The sequence below is a fragment of the Ambystoma mexicanum genome, chromosome 12, assembly GCF_040938575.1.
Source record: "Ambystoma mexicanum isolate Mex_15411 chromosome 12, UKY_AmexF1_1, whole genome shotgun sequence".
Classification (NCBI taxonomy): Eukaryota; Metazoa; Chordata; class Amphibia; order Caudata; family Ambystomatidae; genus Ambystoma; species Ambystoma mexicanum.
Window position 1 is genome coordinate 1,175,523,348 of NC_090936.1, and position 22,713 is coordinate 1,175,546,060.

At 46.7% G+C, this 22,713-nt stretch overlaps 1 protein-coding gene across 1 annotated transcript in view; it reads right to left on the minus strand.

Annotated features, from left to right (window-relative positions):
• Positions 1–22,713, minus strand: part of NTN4 (netrin 4) — a 626,566-nt gene that overhangs the window by 21,701 nt on the left and 582,152 nt on the right. The window contains exon 9 of the mRNA XM_069629824.1: positions 10,298–10,468. Coding sequence (XP_069485925.1) covers positions 10,298–10,468 — 171 coding nt within the window. The remainder of the gene's footprint in view (positions 1–10,297; positions 10,469–22,713) is intronic.

The window sequence follows — 22,713 nt, forward strand, 5'->3', positions numbered from 1 at the left end:
TGCAATGCCTACCCAATCTCGCGGTGTGGGGGTGGGGGTGAGCGACCGAAACACTGACCACGTGGGCTTAGAGGGCAGGTTAACTTCTTCCATACATTCATGAAAAAAGCACAGTCTGGGCTTTTATGTATGGCACTGCCATAATGGTAGGCGCTACCTGGCCAAAGTGGCCATACGATGGCAGCACCTGGAAAATGGTGTGAGCACCCAGGCATATGATTGCAGTGCCAGCACCTAAGCACATGATTGCAGTGCCAGCACCTAGGCACATGATTGCAGTGCCAGCACCTAGGCACATGATTGCAGTGCCAGCACCTAGGCACATGATTGCAGTGCCAGTACCTAGGCACATGATTGCAGTGCCAGCACCTAGGCACATGATTGCAGTGCCAGCACCTAGGCACATGATTGCAGTGCCAGCACCTAGGCACATGATTGCAGTGCCAGCACCTAGAGCGGATGAGGGTATAGAACAAATAAGTGTATAGAACGGATGAGTGTATAGAGCCGATGAATGTATATGACTGATAAATATATAGAGCAGACAAGGGGTTAGAGCGGACGAGTGGATAGAGCGGACTATTGGATAGAACGGATGAGTAGATAGAACGGATGAATGTATAGCGTGAATGAGCGTATCGAGCGGATGAGTGTATAGAGCGAACGAATGTACAGAGCGGACCAGTAGATAGAGTAGAGTGGATAGAACGGAGGAGTAGATAGAGTGGATGAGTGGATGAGTAGATAGAACGGATGAGTAGATAGAGTAGATGAGTGGATAGAAGGGATGACGGGAGAGAGCGGATGAGTGGACGGAACGGATGAGTGGATAGAGCGGATGACGGGATAGAGTGGATGAGTAGACAAAGCAGACGAGTCGATAAGTGTACAATGAGGATTAGTGTACAGAACAACTGAAGATATAGAACAGATGAGTGTAGAGATGAATATATGAAACAGCATATTAATGTTGAGTGCGTAAAAGGGATGAGTGCATAAAGGGGATGAGTGCCTAAAGCGGATGAGTGCCTAAAGGGGATGAGTGCGTAAAGGGGATGAGTGCGCAGAAGAGACGAGTGCAGACGAGCGCGCAGAGGGGACGAGTGCACAGAGGGGACGAGTGCGCAGAGGGGACGAGTGCGCAGAGGGGACGAGTATGCAGAGGGGACGAGTGCGTAGGGGGGACGAGTGCGCAGGGGGGACGAGTGCGCAGGGGGGACGAGTGCGCAGGGGGGACGAGTGCGCAGAGGGGACGAGTGCGTAGAGAGGTCGAGTGCGTAGAGAGGACGAGTGCGTAGAGGGGTTGAGTGCGTAGAGGGGTCGAGTGCGTAGAGGGGTCGAGTGTGTAGAGGGGATGGGTGCGTAGAGGGGATGGGTGCGTAGAGGGGATGAATGCGTAGAGGGGATGAGTGTGTAGGGGGGTTGAGTGCATAAAACAGGTGAATGTATAGTACATGTGAAGGGCAGACAAGAGTACATGCGTGGGGCCGACTGGAGCCTGCAGAGCGTGAGGTACGAGCCGGAATGCATGAGTGCGTGGAACAGACCACAGTGTATCGAGCAGACTGGGATGCATGAGTGGATAGGAGTGCATGGAACGGACTGGAGCGCATAGAACTGCGTGATGTATATAGTATGGTTGAATACAGAGAACGCTTGAAAGACCATACAACACAGCATATCACATCACCACGCTTACTCTTTTCTTTACATCACCACTCAACTAGAACACAGAGATACTATGACACCATTCGGTATAACTGTTCTCATACCAACATCCGCCGCTCACTCCACATCATTCTAAGTAAACACTGCTGGTTACTCGCCCCCCAGCCAGGCGTTCTCCTCAGGCCTAACGCAGCCACCTCTGCTCTGGATAAATCCTGCCAGAACGACCACATACTCCTGATCTCTCAACCACCACACCTACCGCTAGGAAGCAGCTATTACACTGATACCGCACAAGCTGCACACATACCCGGTGCACACACGCACCTTTTTGACTCTCTCTACTGATCTGAACTTCGGTTCCCAAGGGCGTTCAACCTACCAGCGCCTTCAGACCATACCAATGGTATATAAGGCGCTATATAAATGCAAAATAACAATAGCAATAACAATATGATTGCAGTGCCAGCACCTAGGCATATGATTGCAGTGCCAGCACCTTGGCACATGATTGCAGTGCCAGCACCTAGGCATATGATTACAGTGCCAGCACCTAGGAAGTGCCAGCACCTAGGCACATGATTGCAGTGCCAGCAGCTAAGCACATGATTGCAGTGCCAGCAGCTAGGCATATGATTGCAGTGCCAGCACCTAGGCACATGATTGCAGTGCCAGCACCTAGGCATATGATTGCAGTGCCAGCACCTAGGCACATGATTGCAGTGCCAGCACCTAGGCAGTGCCAGCACCTAGGCACATGATTGCAGTGCCAGCAGCTAAGCATATGATTGCAGTGCCAGCACCTAGCACATGATTGCAGTGCCAGAACCTAGGCATATGATTGCAGTGCCAGCACCTAGGCAGTGTCAGCACCTAGGCACATGATTGCAGTGCCAGCAGCTAAGCATATGATTGCAGTGCCAGCATCTAGGCACATGATTGCAGTGCCAGCACCTAGGCACATGATTGCAGTGCCAGCACCTAGGCATATGATTGCAGTGCCAGCACCTAGGCACATGATTGCAGTGCCAGCACCTAGGCAGTGCCAGCACCTAGGCACATGATTGCAGTGCCAGCAGCTAAGAATATGATTGCAGTGCCAGCACCTAGCACATGATTGCAGTGCCAGAACCTAGGCATATGATTGCAGTGCCAGCACCTAGGCAGTGTCAGCACCTAGGCACATGATTGCAGTGCCAGCACCTAGCACATGATTGCAGTGCCAGAACCAAGGAATATGATTGCAGTACCAGCACCTAGGCAGTGTCAGCACCTAGGCACATGGGTGCCATGTGTTAATATCCCCGCAAAAATATTGTGATACAAAAATATCGCCATATTTTTGCGTCGATATTGACCCATGGGCCCTGCGGGGGACACCCCCGCAACCCCTGCATTTTTTTAAAATGTGCGGGGGACATCCCCGCATCCCCCTTCCCACAAAATATCCTCCCCAAAAATATAGCTTATGTCGAGACAAACGGCCATATGTACGGTGATATTTTTGGGGGGATAGTTTGTAGGGATACCTCTTGTGCCCTCTTGTTAGTGGTTGTGTACATCTTATTTCCCTTGCCCTCTGCATCCAATCCTACACCTGCCCCGGGCTCGCTGCAACTTCTCTTTTTTAGTTTTGGAGAATAGGGAGTCAAACACACAAGCCAAGGCGCTTTAAGAAGCCCATTCAAATGAATGACTGCTTTAGTTAGTACCCATTATTGTGACTGGACGTTTTAGAGAGCTCTTGGCATATGTTTTGGGAACAGTCCTCGGTTTTCTTTGAGCATAGTGTTTTGTCGTTTGCTTTCTCCTTTCTCATTCTTTCTCTCCTCTTTCCCTTACCACTTTTATTCGCTCTAACTCTCGCTCTTTTAAGGATTCACAGATTATCAATGATTTTCTTCCCATCTCTGCCAAGGTACCGAGCAGCACTTAGAAGTGGGGGTTCCCCGGTCAGTTTTGCATACCCACAGTTTCCGTGTGTACCCTAATTCTATGGGGAAATCCCTTGATATAGCACTGCACCCTCTGTCCCTGGCTCCACCCACTCTACAACCTTTACTACCCCACACACCTTCAGGGATGTCATTTCCCCAAAATGCCAGGGGTAGCGGAAGTCATATCACATGACCCTTGACCCCCTGATGACATCACAGGAAGTGATGTCATTTGACCCCACCCTGAAGCGACATCACGGAAAGCGATGGAACACGACTGTTTACCGCTTGACAAAACAGGAAGTAGCATCACATAGCATTGTTTCTAAGTACACTATGAAACATATGGTTACAATTTCACTAACGTGATATACATTTCATAGAATGGATCACCATATGTATCGGCAGAAAAAACATTCTATAGCTGCAACTTGCTAAAAGCAAAATACATTGTCCGAAATGGATGCTTATTTTACTCCAAATGCTTTTTGGAGGATTTGGTCTGCATTATGAATTTGAGGTGTTTTACAGACTAAATCAGTGACTCACCCCCTGAAGTGTGCCTGAAAGAAACCTTTAATGAGTCTAGCAATTATTGTATAAAATTCCAGAAACACAAATTATTTGTTATTCCTATTCTTTCTTATTCAGAGTCACTGCTCAAAGTGTTACGCTTGCGGAACCCCTGTTTTTTTTTTTTTAAAGAAGCCTGAACAAGAAAGCTAGCCACTGCAGAAACAAAGAGCCACATGGCGCTGTGCACAGCCCAGGAGCTAACATTTGTAAAAAAAGAAAAAAAAAGAAAACGTTTTTTTAAAAAAAATGTTAGGGGTAGCAAGAGAGACCCCGGGCGACCCCTAAATGACATCCCTGCACACTGTGCCCCACTTTATTCATCCATCCACGTTACCCCCTCTCCCTATCCCGTCTCATCCTTCCCCTCACATGCTCTCTTTATTTCTTACCCTCTTACTCATACCCTTTCTCGCTCATATTTCCTCTTGCTCATCACCAATGGCACACTATCAATGGCTTCCTCCCTTGCTCTATTCCCTCATCTCATTCTCTTGCTCATCATCAGTGGCACACTCTCAATGGCTTCCTCCCTTGCTCTATTCCCCTTCTCATTCTCTTGCTCACCATCAATGGCTCCCTCTCTCAATGGCTTCCTCCCTTTCTCTATTCCCCTTCTCATTCTTTTGCTCATCATTAATGGCACACTATCAATGGCTTCCTACCTTGCTCTATTCCCCTTCTCATTCTCTAGCTCATCATCACTGGCACACTATCAATGGCTTCCTCACTTGCTCTATTCCCTTTTCTCATTCTCTCGCTAATCATCAATGGCACACTATCAATGGCTTCCTCCCTTGCTCTATTCCCCTTCTCATTCTCTTGCTCATCATCAGTGGCACACTCTCAATGGCTTCCTCCCTTGCTCTATTCCCCTTCTTATTCTCTTGCTCATCATCAATGGCCCCCTCTCTCAATGGCTTCCTCCCTTGCTCTATTCCCCTTCTCATTCTCTTGCTCATCATCAATGGCACACTATCAATGGCTTCCTCCCTTGCTCTATTCCCCTTCTCATTCTCTTGCTCATCATCAATGGCTCCCTCCATGAATGGCTTCCTCCCTTGCTCTATTCCCCTTCTCATTCTCTTGCTCATCATCGATGGCTCCCTCTATCAATGGCTTCCTCGCTTGCACTATTCCCCTTCTCATTCTCTTGCTCATCATCAATGGCACACTCTCAATGGCTTCCTCCCTTGCTCTATTCCCCTTCTCATTCTCTTGCTCATCATCAATGGCTCCCTCTCTCAATGGCTTCCTCCCTTGCTCTATTCACCTTCTCATTCTCTTGCTCATCATCAATGGCACACTATCAATGGCTTCCTCCCTTGCTCTATTCCCCTTCTCATTCTCTCGCTCATCATCAATGGCACACTATCAATTCCTTCCTCTTTGCTCTATTCCCCTCCTCATTATTTATTTATTTATTTATTCACATTTGTAGAGCGCACGTCAGCCCGGGGGCATCGTGGCGCTTGTTACAGACATATCTTAGTTACATAGAGTGCAATTATTTACATACATTATTTACAGTGGCAAATATTACATTTGTACAGATTTGCAATGCAGTACATTTACATGGATTCGCGAGTGTCCTATATTAATGTGCGAGGAAGGTGGTCTTCAGTTTCCTATGAAAAATCGGGAGTGAGTTCTCCGCTCTAATGTCTGCAGGAAGAGCATTCCAGGTCTTGGCGGCAATGTAGGGGAAGCTTAGGCCACCGGCTTTGGCTTTTTTGATGCGTGGGATGTAGAGTAAATTGGTGTATTGCGTCCTGGTGGGACGGGAGGAGGAGGGTTTAGAGATGGTCTCAGATAGATAGGACGGAGCGGAGAGAGAGAAGCATTTGTGTGTGAGGGTGAGGATTTTGAGTGTGATCCGCTCTTTGACCGGGAGCCACTGGGCTGAGTGTCTGGCATGGGAGGTATGCTCTCTTCTTTGGATGCTAAGAGCGGCACGGAGAGCATTGTTCTGCGAGACTTTAAGTCTGTTAAGGTTTTTTGCTGAGGAGCCTGCTAGGAGGGCGTAGCAGTAGTCCAGTTTCGCTCCAATGGTAGCTCTAGCTATAGAGAGGCAGTTTGGTTTAGAGAGGTATGGCTTGATGGCGTTTATGAGTTTGGTGGTATGCGCAGAGGAGGAGGTGATTGCGCTGACTTGTCTGGTCATAGATAGAGAGGAGTCTAGGTATACTCCCAGTGTCTTTACAGCTGTGGATACGGGGATGATGGAGGTGTCAATGGAGAAGTTAGCGTACAGTTTGTTCAGTTTGTCTAGGGTGCTCTGTTGACCTAATATCATGATTTCAGTCTTGTCTCCATTGAGGCAGAGGCCATTAACTGCCATCCAGGCCTGGATGATGGAGTAGATCGTGTGGAGTGCCTTGGCGTCTTCGTGATGTGATCCTGAGAGGGGTAGAAGTACTTGTGTGTCGTCCGCGTAGTTCGTGTACGTGATACCGTATAAGTCGAGTTTGTCAAAAAGAGGCTTAGTGAACACGTTGTAGAGTGTGGGTGCAGTGCAGGATCCTTGAGGGACCCCGCAAAGGATTGTCGTGGGAGTGGCTTTGGCAATGTCCGAGAAGACTTTCATGGCTCTTCCCTCTAGGAAGGAGGTGACTCAGAGAGCTGATTCTTTAGAGAAGTTGGCTGAGTGTGTGAGGTGTGAAGTGAGGGTCTTCTGATCAACTTGATCGAAAGCGGCTGAGAGATCTAGAAGGAGCAGAAGAGCAGGCTTAGCCTTGTACATGATTTGGGTGATCTGACTCTTCAGATCCACCAGGGCTGTTTCTGTGCCGTGTCCTTTCAGGAAGCCCGATTGCCTGGTCCCGAGGATGGCGTGGGTTTCCAGAAAGCGTTGGATTTGGCAGTGTGCGGTTTGACCAGTAATTCCAGGAGGAACACTATCAATGGCTTCCTCCCTTGCTCTATTCCCCTTCTCATTCTCTTACTCATCATCAATGGCACACTATCAATGGCTTCCTTCCTTGCTCTATTCCCCTTCTCATTCTCTCGCTCATCATCAATGGAACACTATCAATGGCTTCCTCCCTTGCTCTATTCCCCTTCTCATTCTCTTACTCATCATCAATGGCACACTATCAATGGCTTCCTTCCTTGCTCTATTCCCCTTCTCATTCTCTCGCTCATCATCAATGGAACACTATCAATGGCTTCCTCCCTTGCTCTATTCCCCTTCTCATTATCTTGCTCATGATCAATGGAACACTATCAATGGCTTCCTCCCTTGCTCTATTCCCCTTCTCATTATCTTGCTCATTATCAATGGCACACTATCAATGGCTTCCTCCTTTGCTCTATTCCCCTTCTCATTCTCTTACTCATTATTAATGGCACACTAACAATGGCTTCCTCGCTTACTCTATTCCCATTCTCATTCTGCACCCCTTATCCTATCCTCATTTAGAATTTTGCCCTCTCTGTCTCACGAAAGCTTGCAAATAAATTACTTTGTTAGCTTAACTAAGACATCCACATGGCTTTTTTTGATCAACACCTTTCATTTCACCTTTGGTTGACATGGTTGAAGCCAGCTGAAAAATATAAATATAGATATGTTTCAAGATTCTGAAATGCAGAGACACGTAATTTTAAGGCAAATCGGCAGTCATCCGAATGATGGGACAAGTGGGATGGCACGTTTTGTCCTTAGTTACGAGCTCTGTCCAAAAGTTTCATACAACCTTGCCACCCTTAAACGTAAGTGCAGGGGGGTGGAGAGGAAGTGGAGGGCATCAGGTGCACCCCCTGGCAAACTGGCCTGTCACTTGCCACAACGGCAATAGAGACTCTCTGTCCTCTGTAAGAAGAGAGCCTTCATCCAAGCCCGCGTCTCTGCGGCATCTAACAACTCGGCCAAACCTTTCAAAATTTGCAAGGAGCTGACCAATCCTGCTGAAGTCTCTACCTCTCCTATTCCCTCCCAGGCCCTCTGCACAGCCTTGGCTTCTCATTTCACCACTAAAACTCAGGAGATCCTGTCCACCCTCTCTTCCTCTACCTCCTCTTCCTCCTCCTCTACCACTCCTGGCCCGTCTGAAGCTGTCTCTCTTCCTCTTTTCTCCTCCTTTCCCCTGTTCACCCCAGACAAGGTCTCTAGACAAGTCTGATCTATGAAAGTCTCATCAAAGCAGGTTATCCCCCGCTCATACAGAACCATCAAGGATGACATTGACACCCTTGCTCCAGCCATGGCCAATTTCTGAAATCACTCCTTTGCCACTGGAACTTCTTCTCCCTCCCTCAAGCACTACCTTGAGCACCCCCTTCTAAAGAAGCCCTCGGCCGATCGTTCCTCTCTGGCTAACTATCATCCGATCTCCATCACTCCTTTCCTGGGCAACCACCTGGAAAGGCTGGCCAACTTCCAGTTTAATTTGCATAATGAATCTGTTGGTTGACTCCACAATCGCCAGTCTGGCTTTGGAGCTGCCAGAAGTACGTAAACTGCTCTCCTGAACACCAGTGAAGGCCTGCTCTCCAATCTAGACTGTAATCTCCCTTCTGTCCTCAATCTCCTCAATCTATTCTCTGCTTTTGACATAGTCGACCATGCCATCCTGCTCAATCGCCTCCGCGACAACCTGGGCATCACTGATCAGGCCCTGGCCTGGTTGACATCCTTTCTCACTGACGACCCTCTCAGGTCAAACTGGGGTCTTTCCTCTCTTCTATCCCTCAATCTTCTTGTGGTGTTCCCCAGGGGTCTAACCTCTCCCCCTGGCTTTTGAACAATTACCTGGCACCTCTTGCCCACCGCATTGCTATTTTCTGTTTCAATTTTCAGTGTTATGCAGATGACACCCAGCTCTCTTTCAGGCTCCCCTCAGCCACCTCTGATCCTTCTCTCATACCAGAACAGACTGTCTGTCCACAATTCAGGCATGGTGTGCCGCCAATGATCTCTGCCTTAATGCCATTAAGACTGAGATCCTCCTCATTGGGACACCTGCTTCCTCCTTTCCTCTCTCTCTCTCTCTCTCTCTCTCTCTCTATGGCCGCCCACTCTGCTCCTTCCTGAGAGGCTAAGAACCTTGGTGTCATCTTCGACTCCACCCTCTCCTTCTCTACTCAATATCTCAGACGTCTCTAAGAAGTCAAACTATCAGCTGCACCTCCTCAGAGGTATTCTTTCTTTTCTCACTTTCCCCCAGAAGCTCACTGTTTCCAGAGCTCTGGTCCTCTCTAGGCGGGACTACTGCAACATCCTCTTTCTAAATCTGCCTGCCTCTACTCTTCGACCTTTACGACTTATCCAGAACAGGACTGCAAGACTTGTCCTTGGCTTTAAGCCCAGGGATCGTATCTCTCCAGCCCTGAAATATCTTCACTGGCTCTCTGTGGCTACAAGGCTCAAGTTCAAGACACTCTGCATCGTCCACAAGGCTTTCTGGGGATGGGAAGCACACTACACCCAACTTTCTCTTTCAAAACATCTTCCTTCTCGAGCTCTCCGCTCATCGACCTCTAACTCTCTGAGGGTTAGCCCCTTCTCCAAAGAGTTGTGGCAGATCTCTCATCTCGGCTGGGGCTTACCTCTGGAACAGCCTCCCTGCCTCTTTCAAACTTGAGCAGAACCACCTCTGGTTCCGGAAGCAACTCAAGACCTTCCTTTTCGCTTCCGCTTTCTCTCTTCTTCTCCACTGCTGACGCACCTGACTGCTCCCGCACTGGTCACCTGTATACCCACTGAACTCGGCACCAGGCTCCTGCATGTCCAGTTGTCCTTGCACTGCCTCTGGGCTCCCCCAGCACTTAAGGGTCTGTACCTGCAACCCTATAGTCCCTTCCCTCTGCACTTATGATCCACCCGCTGGCTGCACTTATTGAGTTACCTGCACTTCTCCCTTCCCCGCCCACCCTGGCACTTCTCCCCTTCCCTGTTCCACGCACTTGCACGATCTGAATGACAAAAGGCCTAGTAAAATCATTGTTTTGTCCTCCCTTTGTTTCCCCCTCTTTGTCTTGTCGCGTCTAGTACCACTTGTACAGGCGCGTTATATATGCCATATCATATTCCCACAGGAGGCAAACTCCTCCACCGTTCCCACCCCCCACCCTTCACCTTGTTTGCCCCCATGTCAAGAGTCCATTTTAGCACCTACCAGGGTTCAGGATCGGGCAGGTGCACCCCCGGTTCGTCCAGGATTCTGGGTAGAGGATCCTCTTCCCACGCAGGATCTTCAGCTTGGTCATCCTCAAGACTTTCCGTATCTTCACGTTCACCTCGGCGTGGGAGCCTCGGTCGTGCGCTGATAAAATCTTGACTTTTAGAACTGTCAAAGAAAAGGACAAAGTTCTTCAGCAAGAAAGTACCTGTGTGATAGAGGCACTTGCCAGAACACAGATCGATTGGTTGGATAATATTTACATTATGAATTTGGCTGCTGGTGCACAATGTGTTGACGAAGTGCACTCAAAACCAAAAGGAAAACATGTTGTTTTCTTCCACACAAAACAGTCGATTTACTACAGGAGGTTAAAAACAATCACACGTCATGACAACCATACACTTCACCATAGAGCTAAATGTTGAGCATGCGTGTATTTGTATGTATACGGGTTTATACACAGTGAAACCTGGCGCTGTTCAAGTAATTTGGGGTTAACAGAGGTCAGTGGAAGGGGAGGTTACAGGTTATAGTAGCTTGTGTGTCCCATACTACAGGGGTGCTGAATGCCTAGGAGTAGTAGCTCCTTAGAGACCCCTACACGTTCCATAAAGAGCAGGTCCTGACTGTGTCTGGGATAGTGTTTCCGTAGGCTGGTGCATAACGGGAGAAGGCCGGTTTCCTGGTTTTCTCTTTGCATGCCAATGCCAGAACATACTTGTCCCGGGAGGAAAGCTCAGCAGCAACGTGCTCGCCTTGGAAACAAGACGACACGAAGCATACACAGGTTTGATTCCACGGGTCCGTGCTTAGAAACCTCTGGGTATTAAGTGCGTTATAAATACGCAACTAAGTCATATTCCTGTAACAGCGCCTCGATGCCCCGGGGCTGTGTGAGCGCTTTAAAAATGCAAATAAAAATAAAATAAATAGAAAATACTGAGCCAGATTCACACAAATGTTTGGTGCATGTGAGCCATCTCTCACTTGTGCCAAAAAAAGGAGCACTTCAATTCAGAAAAGTCCATCTTAGAAGCGCTCATTCAGATACCCTTCCCCCCTTTGCGCCTTTGTGCAAATAAGTTGGCATTTTTGTGTATTTAAAAGCGCATCCCGAATTCACAAACGGGATGCACTTCTAGATGCACAGAAAGGCGTGTCGTCTCTGCGCCTTTTGATACAGGCACAAAGGGGAGGCGCAAATCATGACCCGCTCGTGATTTTTTGTTTTAAGTGTGTCAACCGCAGTGTAAACCAAGTCTGTCATGCTTGCATTTCTATCCCCCAAACAGGGGTAGGAATCATTTTTTTCTTTTCAAACATTTCACCACGATGAGTCCTTTAAGACTTGTCTCTGTGAAATGTGCTCCCAGCAACCACTTGTTTTCTGGACGCATATCAGCAAGGGCACTAGACAGTGCACTGTCCAGCCTCTCCTGAAATGTTCAGGCTACCTTTCAGAATAAGGTGACCCGAGTATTTCTGAAAGCAGCACAAATGGACAAGCACATTCTCTGTGCTGCCTTCATTTGCACTTCGATACTCTGGCCCACTGTCTCAATCGTGATAACATCACCGATTGCATAGTAACGCATGGAAAGTAATGCAGGGTGACAGACTATGACGTCATTGATGTGCGACTTTGGCGGGCTGCCGGCTACATGTTGCTATTTATCGTTCTCTGCTTTAGTAGAGATTTTTATGAAATACCCAGACCAGCGAGCAGTAATATGCGTTCACGCAAGCCTGCCGCAGAGTTCCACCTTCAGGCGTCGTTCTTAAAAAGAGTCAACAATTTAAGACAGAGGCACTGGGCTGGGCCAGTCGACATGAGACATACATCTGCGCATGCACAATGCTGAAGGCTGCCTGGCGCCCGCATGCACATCGGATGCGAAAGGTTATTAACAAAGCATCCTATGCAGCCAGTGTGCAATTTGCACCTGTAGCACTTTGCATGCGCAAATGCTTCCTGATTTAAAAAAAGGGACACATCTACAGGTTCAAGGCTTAAACAGGGGATGGAGAAAACTGAAAGGGAAAACTCATAAACCATACACATTTGTTTCTGAATGTAGTGTCAAATAGTAGGGGAAGCAAAGCATGTGTTATAAGAAACAATGTAATTTGTGCCTGCAGATTTTCTCAGGACCCAAATCTGCATTATGCAAAGTTGGAACAGGGGCAAAGTGCCGGTGCAAGCGACTTGGTCCATTTTTGTGCCTCAGCAAGGGGGGGGGTTGGTTGTGTGTGGACTTAATTTGTTCGTGTGTGTTGCCGCTCCTCCAGCCACTCCTATGTTGCAAATGCAACGTGGGAGTAAATTGAGGTGTCCATTAATTCGCAGGACCTCATGTGTCTATACATTCTCCAGCTGGGCGCAGACAGTGTGGGAACCGGCGCAACAGATTCACAACACACACAGATTCACTTTGCAGTTTGCACATATGCAAAATATATTTTTTTTGTGCGCACAATTGCATTAGCGCTTAGTCATGAATACTTTCAACTGATCAACACAATTCTTTGCAAATTCACACACATAAACAAATTGTAAGAGCTCACAGGGGAGAAGACATGTAATGATCTTAATAGACCTAGGGGACCTATACAGTACACCATATTGGAACCACAAAACTATTGACTTCATTTTGGGGTAGGATGTTTTAATATATTTTACTACAGTAGGTTTTGGGGGGGGCTATAAAAGGGAGGGGTGGTAAAATAGGGGTTTGGTGGAGGAAGAGTAATAGAAGGAGGAGGGTAAGGTGTGAATAGGGGGGTTAACCCCTGTAAAAACAACATTGTTCAGTGCAGCTAAACATCCAGTGGGGCACGTTATAAAACACACTCATTCCAAGTGACACTTCTGCAAACCATATAGTAGCGGTTTATAGTGATTACATCGAATGCCAAAGCATAAAATGCCTTAGCATCTAAAAAAAAGCCACGAAAAAAAAAGCATTAAATGCTTTTTTTCCCCATTTTTTTTAATGGGGGGTACCCCTAACCCCCGTTTATTTACCCCTTAAAACCCATTATACTTAAAATAAAAACCTTTACCTTTGAAAAAAATGCATTCAATGCTTTTTTTCGATGTATTTTTTCCGATGCTTTTGGCATTCAATGCTTTGTATTCGATGCAATGACTGGATACCATAGTAGCGGCTAAATATCCATATTCTGTGTTTTGCATTGTCCGCCACCTAGACAGTTTCGTTAAACACACCAGGGAAGCAAAAACAACAAATGTAGATAGCGCAAAAGGACAACAGCAGCCTCCCGGACAGACCTCTTAGTGGGAATGTGCAAGGAGCTTGGACAGATACTCAAAGCCTTTTCTTCAGATGGCGCTGTGGGTCAGAAGTACATTTTTTAATTCAATCCTTTTCTTCCCACGACTTAAATGCGGGTTTAATGTGGCCATGCGGGTTTAGGCATAGGTACATTCTTATCTCCCAATTCCACAGTAGTCGGGGTTGGCCGATTCGTTTTTGTGGCTCCTTAGTTACAGACTATAACAAAAATCTAGTCTGGACAGGACCAGAAATTAGACAGCATGCATTTAACTTGCACATTCACCAGTTTAAGATAATGAAAAACTTAAAACTATGACATTTGGCAAAAACTGAGCTTAATGTGGAAATGTATAAATATGAAAAAAAAACGTATTATTCTAAAACATAACAATCTTATGAAGGATTTAAAATAGATAAAGATAATCAGTGCATGATGCATAATATCCTAAAAAATGACACACGGAATATCTGGACATTGTTAAGAACTATCACTAGTCCAAAACAGACTATGCAGGATCCACCCATTTTGGCTGCCACCTGGGAAAGGTTCTTTAAAGACAAATTTGAGTTACCTTTGGCTCACAAAAACGACGGTCTGAAAGACTGTTCTGAATTAATCCTTGAGTGTTGTCCTTGGTCGATTAATGACATAATTTTGGCTATTTCGAGACGAAAGGACTCAAAAGCAGCAGGGCCGGATGGGATCCCTCCATGTTTGATTAAATTGGATCCTCACTTATGGTCTATAATTTTGAAAAATAAATTTGACAACATCTTTATAACTAGACAGAATCCCACCTCTTGGGGATCAGCAATTATTGTGCCCATTTATAAAAAGGGTAGCACTATGGAACCTAACAACTATAGGCCTATTGCGCGTACTGATGCCTCATATAAGGTATTTACACAGCTAGTCCTCTTTGACTTACAGAAAATTCTAGATGAAAATAACATTCTGCCCAAATCCCAAATTGTACGGGGTGCTCACTCAACGCCATGATTGTGTCTATTTTACAGCGTCAGACAAAGGAGGAACGCACAGGAGCAATCTATATGGCAGCATTAGATCTGTGTGCAGCATTTAATACTGTTATCAGAGAAACACTTTGGATTAAAATGACTCTTCTGGGCATTCCAATCCACCTCACTGCACTTATAGCACTCCTTCATAGTCAGACGAACTATAGGGTCCGAGTCAACAGCAGGGGTACCCTCTCTGATTCGATCACTACTGCAAATGGGCTCAAGCAGGGTTGCTCGCTTGCAGCCGTTTTGTAATAATTTATATCTTACTGATCTAGAGTGGAATTGGAGAGATATAATTAAATATCCAGCAAGAATTAATCATCTAAAAATGAATGCGATCAGTTTTGCTGATGACATACTCCTGATTGATAGAACCCCATTTGGACTCCAGAATAAACTTATCAATACCTATGAATATGCCCAAACTAATAACTTGAAGATAAATGAAACTAAATCACAGATCATTATCTTCACAGGTGGGAAATTTAGGACCAAAAAATTTAACTGGTCGATTGGCTCAGTCAACTTGCAAGAGGTAATGGAAATAAAATACTTAGGTTATTGCCTCACAGACCAATATTCTATTAAATGGTGGAAGGATATGCTAGAAGTAAAATGCAGACCACTCATGTCGCAGATGAGTCTTATCCATGAAAAATACTGCAACTTTTCTCTGATTCCGTTAGTTCAGTTTTATTTATTAAAAATCGAACCAATTATTCTTTACAGTCTTGATATCTGTACATTTGAGATCAATGATTTTCTTGACACTATGCAAGGTAAACTTTGGAAAAAAACATTGGGGCTAGCTTGGTCTATCCCCAATGATATTATCCGGCATGAATTTGGCCTTTTACCATTATCAGTAAAGAGAAATTGGAGACGGCTTAACAATTATACCAAAATGTTATCTCCGCCGAAAAATTCTTTATATGAGGATTCATCCATTATGATATCTGCGAGATCCTCCAAAGCCCTTAACGAATATGTCAAGAAAATGCAAACGATTCTAGATCTTATTAATGTTACCAAGGCTGAACTTATAGCATGTCTTCCTTCCAACAAAAGAACATTTCAACGTTTTTTCTGGTGCATACAGTCTGACAGGATTGGAAATTACAAATCGTATTATGAATATGCTTTATTCAGAAGGAAACTGGGTGATTTACCAAGTTATTTCCTAAATTTTCATGGTCTAAAAGAAAGAAATTTATATATACGAATTAGGCTCAACCAATTCACCACATTCGAACGTATTAAGTATTGGCCAATACATAAATCAAAACTTTTGGCAAAAGCGGTTCAGTGTCGGTTTTGTAGTATTACTAACACTGAAGAGTCTTTAAAACATCTAGTAATCTTCTGCTTAAAATTTGAAGTACTTAGAATGCATGAATTTGGAAAGTATTGGTATTCTGTAACATATAATGCCAGAATGTTGTTATGGAATAGATGCATGTGGGGTAAGAGCATTGGTTTGATTTTAAGGTTAACCAAATTCCTAGAGGTAATCAATAAGCATTTATTGGAATTCTGACCAAAATGGATGCACGCCAAGATTGTAAATTTATAGCTAATACACACCACACCTGGGATGTGCTCTGGCTTGGTAATTATGTTAGCAGATGTCCCCAAATGTCTATTTTCTACTCTATATATCAGTTCAAAGATGACTAAATGAGTATTGTTTTATATATCTCATATGTTTTCTATCTGCAAGAATGTTTAGCGAGATAAATTGAAAATTTTGATACAAATGTTTAGATGATTGTAAAAATATTTTATTTAAGAAATTAGTGAAAAATGTGTATTGTTTAAATTGCAAAGGTTATTTGATTAACTAAAAACAATAAAAAATAAAAAAAAGAAATTGGACTGTCTTTGTTTTATGCTCAATGTTTATGAAGTTAAGGATCTTTTGCAATAAGCAAAGTTTCAGGTGGATGTTTATGGAGAAGGCTTTGATTTGGGTATACAGTGATGTTAACGAATTTCAAGTAGCGAATACCCTTATTAACAAACCTACAATACCGGAAAACACTGAATTTGTTATTAAAAATATATATGGAGGGTGTGGGGTGAGAGATCAAAACGGGTGGGGAAGGGGCTGGGGTGGGGTTATAGACCTAGGGAAACAGGGCACATGGGGGGGCAAATTAAACATATATATATATATTTGGTATTTTTTCTGTATTTTAGCTTCGTCAAAAATGACAGTGGCTTCTGTGTTCCCTATTCAGGGGAAACATCTGCTAAGAAACTGACCACTGATGCCATGGGGGGCTTCAGGTCCTCTCTGGGACCGCTTGTCCCCTGTGTTTGTGGCATAAAGCTGAACTCCGTGTGCTTAGCGCTACCTTCCACTATGCTCCTCACGCATAATCTTCTGTGTAGCACCAGAACGTCGCTTCCCGGCACAGTGCACTCTGGTAAGGCTCTCGGTGAAGGGATTATTTATCTGCTAGGAAGGTTTTGTCCTAAAGCCGTTCAGACCCATATTTTAGGTATTATGAAATAGCTTGGAAGTGACCCCAAGGAACGGCGTAGGGATTTACAGAAGACCCTGATTTTAGCGGGAGCATATTGCTGCCCATGTGCTGTACACGAAACAGTGCGACGTGCGAGATCTGGCTAAAACCAGTTTACCGAAACTAGGGTGTGATGGCGAGTGGGCCTTGGGACCTGTAATTTGGACAAAATTGGAGAGGACTCGGTATTGGCATAATCGACCTAAAAACATTTGACCTAAAACATTTGATCACATTTTTTGGACCTGTCAGTCAAATTTAATAAAATGTATATATATGGGGGTGGGTAAGGGTATAGACTAGATTGAGGGGAAGTGGTGGATGGGGCTGCAGGGGGCCTCCCCCCACATTTTAGACCAGCAAAAAGGTCAAATAAATTCGATCAAATGTGATTAGGTCAAATGTTTTAGGTCAAAGAGACCCAAACCGAGGACTCTACAGCTGATTTTTACATCGTCAAGTTTCCCAGTCGAGGCCCAGGAAGTCCGTGATTTGCCCAGAACTGGATCTACCACCACAGATCTCCAGATCCATTCGACTACACTCCCATGATCCCTCACCATTGACTAGGCTGGCTGTGGCTGATGGGAGTTGTAGGCCAAAACTTTGCAGACCTCTGACCTGCAATGACACGATTATAAGGCTAGTGTTATTTTGTATTTGTTGAAGAACAGGGTGCCATTGCAAACAGAAATGACTTACAAAGTAGGCAATAACAGAGAGCAAAGGGTATGGTGCCTTTGCATAAAAGCATTGTTTGATTGAGTGATGTCACATGTAGTGAAGTGATAAGATAGGGAACATGGACTAGAGATGGAGACTGCAGTACACAATAGCATTGAGAGCTTAAGTCCAGTATTTACACATGCAGAAATTAGATAGAGCGGTCCTTACGGCAAAATGCAGGAGAGGTGGGCTGGGTGACTAGTTTGGGTAGGAGGATGCAAGGGTTTTGGGGGGCCTCTTTCCATCGCTAGCATGTGGAGTTTCCCTGAGGAGATGGCTTTGACGGCCGGGCGGAGGGAGCATTTCAGTGGAGTAGGGAAACTAGGGGAAAGGGGGGAAAGCGGGAGAAGGCACCGCAGGGGTTTGGCGGACTGATAGGTTGTGAAGAGACAAGGAGTGTTCAGAAGGGGGCGTACAGAGAGATGCATTCAGGGAGGTAGTGGGGGGCAGAGGCAAGACCATGGATGGATTTCAAGACACATCACAGGATTTTAAAGAGAGGGCAAATTTGCACGGAGAGCCATCCAGCGTGGGGAGGTTTGGTGGAGGAGGATCTGGGAAGGTTGAAAATGGTGCGTTCGTGGGTATAATCCCGGGCCTCGAGTTCCAAAGTGAGCAGTTCATCGACTAGGCCCGTTCCGGGATCACTCTAGTGGCCGCACCCTATGAGGGTAATTAATATGCTGGAAGGAATAACACACGTCGAGGGCACTCAGAGTCCAGGGACCACATATCGAGGGCACTCAGAGTCCAGTCTGGGCTCCGGATTGATGTTCCAGCCAGCCAACTCCTGTATGCTATCAAGAAAGAATTTTACAGCATGCTTATCTGACATGCCGCTCACGACTGCAATTACGGAGGAGCACTGCCAAGGGCAGTCACTGGCAAGATGCCCTTGTACTCTGCGAGCTCAATCTGCTATGGTCTACCCTGGCTCACAGCATTTTAACACGCAATAACTCAGACGCCCTGTCTTATGCTGACGTTCCTAACCCCCTCTTACCCCAAAGTACGTATAAAGGAAAATCTCTTACTCGCCAACACGCGAATTGCAACTGACAAACTAGTCTGCAGAGGGCGTAGCTCCCATCTTCCAATTAAAGGAAAGGTGGTACGTCATTCCCTGTGATTGACCCTTGCCGATGGAATCACTGGGCCTCATTATGAGTTTGATGGTAATTCAGTGGTAAGTCTGTGGAATTACTGCCAAACTCACTTATCGATACCGCCACTTGGTCCTATGGCTTTTCCACGGCATTACAAGTGGTCGAAAGTGGTATTAATCCCCATTTGGAAATCCATAGGACACCAGATGGATTTTGGCAGAAATACCGTGAGAGGTAATTCTGCTGCGGTAATTCTGCTGATATTTGGCCTTAAATTGGTAGCTTTACCTCGAGCATGCTGCTGGAAATAAATCCTCCACTTCAAAGCCAAACTTGTAGCTCGGTGGTGCGGTACAAGTGGCCATAATTTTGTTGTCGACAAAAAAAGTACTGATAACGGAATCGACACTTGTTTTGTACCCACACCACCAAACTTCTAATGAGGCCCATTCCTTTCAACTGATTTACTTCCTGCACCAAATCATCGTACACGAAAGCAAGTAGGAATCCTGTGCAAACAGATCTCAGCCGCAAAGGCTGAACTCACTGAGCTACATCAAACTTAAAGCTGCTCGTATAGGAACACAATAGGTCTGTGGTATAATTTCTGCAGAATTCCCACATGAGAATGGGGTCATTATGACCCTGGCGGTATCTGTGCCAGTAAATCCTAGCAAGGCACCCGGCAATGCGGATTTACCAGCCCCGGTGGACCAGGTAAATCCCCATTGCCGGGTGCCGGTAATTATTACTCTCCATTCCCATTTGAGTCCCATTGGTCTCAATGGGAATGGGGAGGCTGGTGCATCTGTCGAGGTCTGCTCGCGGGTGCCGGTCCGCCAGCCAGGTTAGACCTGGTGGGCGGAAAGGCACCCGCGAGCAGAACTCGTAGTTCGCTGGTCCGGTAAAACAGTGCCGGTAGCTTACCGGCACCATTGTTACCAGACCGACAAACTTATAATGAGGACCAATGTCTAAAACAGGCAGAACTCGACGTGGCAGTAAGGGCCACTGGAGCAGCGGGCTCTACAGATGCTTGGGACTGCAACTGCCGTGATACGTACCACTGGGAGTTGTAATCCACAATGTCTGGGGAGCCAAAGGACACTGATCCCTTCTCTAGAGGGTGCACTCACACACTCTCCCGTAAATCACTGGGTTGAACCAGGAACCAGTATAGGAATGAAATTCAAGAGGTTGGGAGTTGTCCTAATGTGCACCACAATACTGCACCATTGCAGAGGTGCACAACCGGAGACGGCGTGACCCTGGTATTTCTTTCTTGCACTTCCTGTTTTCCAGCCTGGCGATGTCCAGTCTTCCTCTTGAGAGGACGAGCCAGGTAGGAAGGTGCCTTGGTCGTCACGCGTGTGCAGGTGAAGCAGGGTCTCTTGTAGAGGTGGTCGAACCTGGTGAGGTCCCGGCTCACACAAGGGCTCCAGCCTGACCCTCGTTTCGGGCCGATTCCCCCGGGTGCCACAGACCTGCCACGGGCCACATCATAGGGAGATTGGCTGGGGGCAGAACAGGGAGTCACTTGGTGCAGGACGAGACAGGCGTGCAGCAGCGGCTACGATGGACTTAGGCCACACTCCCCGCCCTATCTTCATTTTTTGGGCATGAAGACAAATAAAATCTGGGCCAGATGCCGGCTCGGGTGCCGAGAGGGCACCAGGGGTACTTTATGTTTTTCATATTCGCCCATTTCTTTCGATTTTGCCTGCGCCGCATGGCCAAACTGGAAAGTAATGCTGAAATATGAGGACGAAAATTAACGCGGCCTGATGGTGACTCGCCAGGGGCGCGTTTTTATTTTTTATTTTTCTTGAGAATGTCAGCATGTCCACACTTAGATAGAATTGTGAACATTGATTGGATTGCAACCACATCTAGATGAAATTGTAATTCTCAGCATGCACCACACTTAGAGTTCTGAACCTAGCTCGCGTCAAATCTAGATAGAAAGATGACTGTCAGCTGGTGCCGCACCTAGATGGAATCCCACAATTGCAAGGACAGCAATGCCAACTAACCAACCAACTAACAATTCCATCCCTCTGCATACACCTCTCAAACTATAACCAAACACAACCACAAGCCTAAAACGCAGCAATCCGCACAAACTTCACAACAATGCAACAACAAAACAAACCACACATAGACTTGCGCAACAGCACACGACGACTACGGACCACAAAACACCCCAAGCCCAGCCAACGGACCCACCGGGCTAAGGCTGCCAACAGCACATCACTGCTTTCTTGTACTTTTCCTGCTTCCTCCCACTAACTCAACCTCCCCTCCTCTTTCAGAGCCGCCAGAGCACCAGGGGACCACTACGGTGGTGATAGTGCACGGTACAAATGTCCTTTAACATTAACATTAACATTGAGGAAACGGATTTCATGGGCTCGGCCCGTGGTGGGCCCCTAGAGCCAGTCCTGATCCCCAGGCTCGGCCCTGGCTCGGCCCTACCCATGAATTCCCTGGCTCCCCCAGCTCTACTCTCTTGAAGGTGGCACGGACATGTAGCGGCAGCCAGTGCAGCACCTTGAGGACGGCCGCGCGCCTCAGACGCGACACGCTGTTGCATGGCTTTCTGCAAGTCAAGGAAAGAGACTGGGACTGCTGCCAGGAGGGCATACCCGCTGAGCATGCTGGGATGGCGAGGCTTGTGCTGTGACGTAGGACGTCCCTGGCGACTTGGTACGCCGCAGGCCACACCCTAGCACAGCTTTAAGTCCCAGTGAGCCTGATCTACTGACTCTGTGTCCGCCATTGTGAGGCTCCAGGACAGCCAGAGGACTTACAACAGTTTGGGCCATGGTTCTGAGGTCTGAGGCTGGGATGGAGGGGTTGGTCCTGCTCAGCAGAGCGACAGAGCTCCTTTTCATCCTGAGACAGACTCAATGACAGCATAACTGATGACAGACTCAGTTATAGAAGTTAGACCTGATTCATTAAAGGAAAACAGAAGGATATGGTCAGGACGCTGGTTGTCGAGTTATCACTGTTTGATGTGACGGATGTCCCCCAGTACTTGGGGAATTTAGCTCCACGTTCCTCAACACACAAAGATTTCTTTACAAGAATGCTGTTTAGATTGCTTTGGGCCTTGGAACTCAGCTTCCCAGCATGCAACATCTCTTTAAACAATAGTTCTGTCAGTTTTCCGTGGGCCCCCTTAAGTAGTTGCCTTCTCAATATATTACAAGGCTTGGGCCCCCCAACAAGCCGTGTTTCTTTAGACAGTTGCCTTTTCAATAGTCTATTAGGCTTGTGACTCAGTTTCCCAACATGCAGCATTGTTTTCGTACCATAGGTCTAAGCGGTACCTGCCTAGGTGCTTCTGCCCCAGGTTCCTCCAGCCATGCTAGTGAGCAGGGGTGTTGCTAGGTCTGGAAAAGATTTTGTGCTACGCTAATGTCGGGACTGTCATCCCTACCAGTAGCCCTGATGCTTCCCATGTCCCCCCTCCCCTGGACGCCGGTGCCGAGTCCTCCTTTCATCCTTTCCAGTAGGCCTGATGCTTCCCATGTCCCCCTCCCCTGGACGCCGGTGCCGAGTCCTCCTTTCTTCCCTTCTAGTAGGCCTGATGCTTCCCATGTCCCCCTCCCCTGGACGCCAGAGCCGAGTCCTCCTTTCATCCCTCCCAGTAGCCCCGATGCTTCCCATGTCCCCCTCCCCTGGACGTCGGCACTGACTCCTCCTTTCATCCCTTCCAG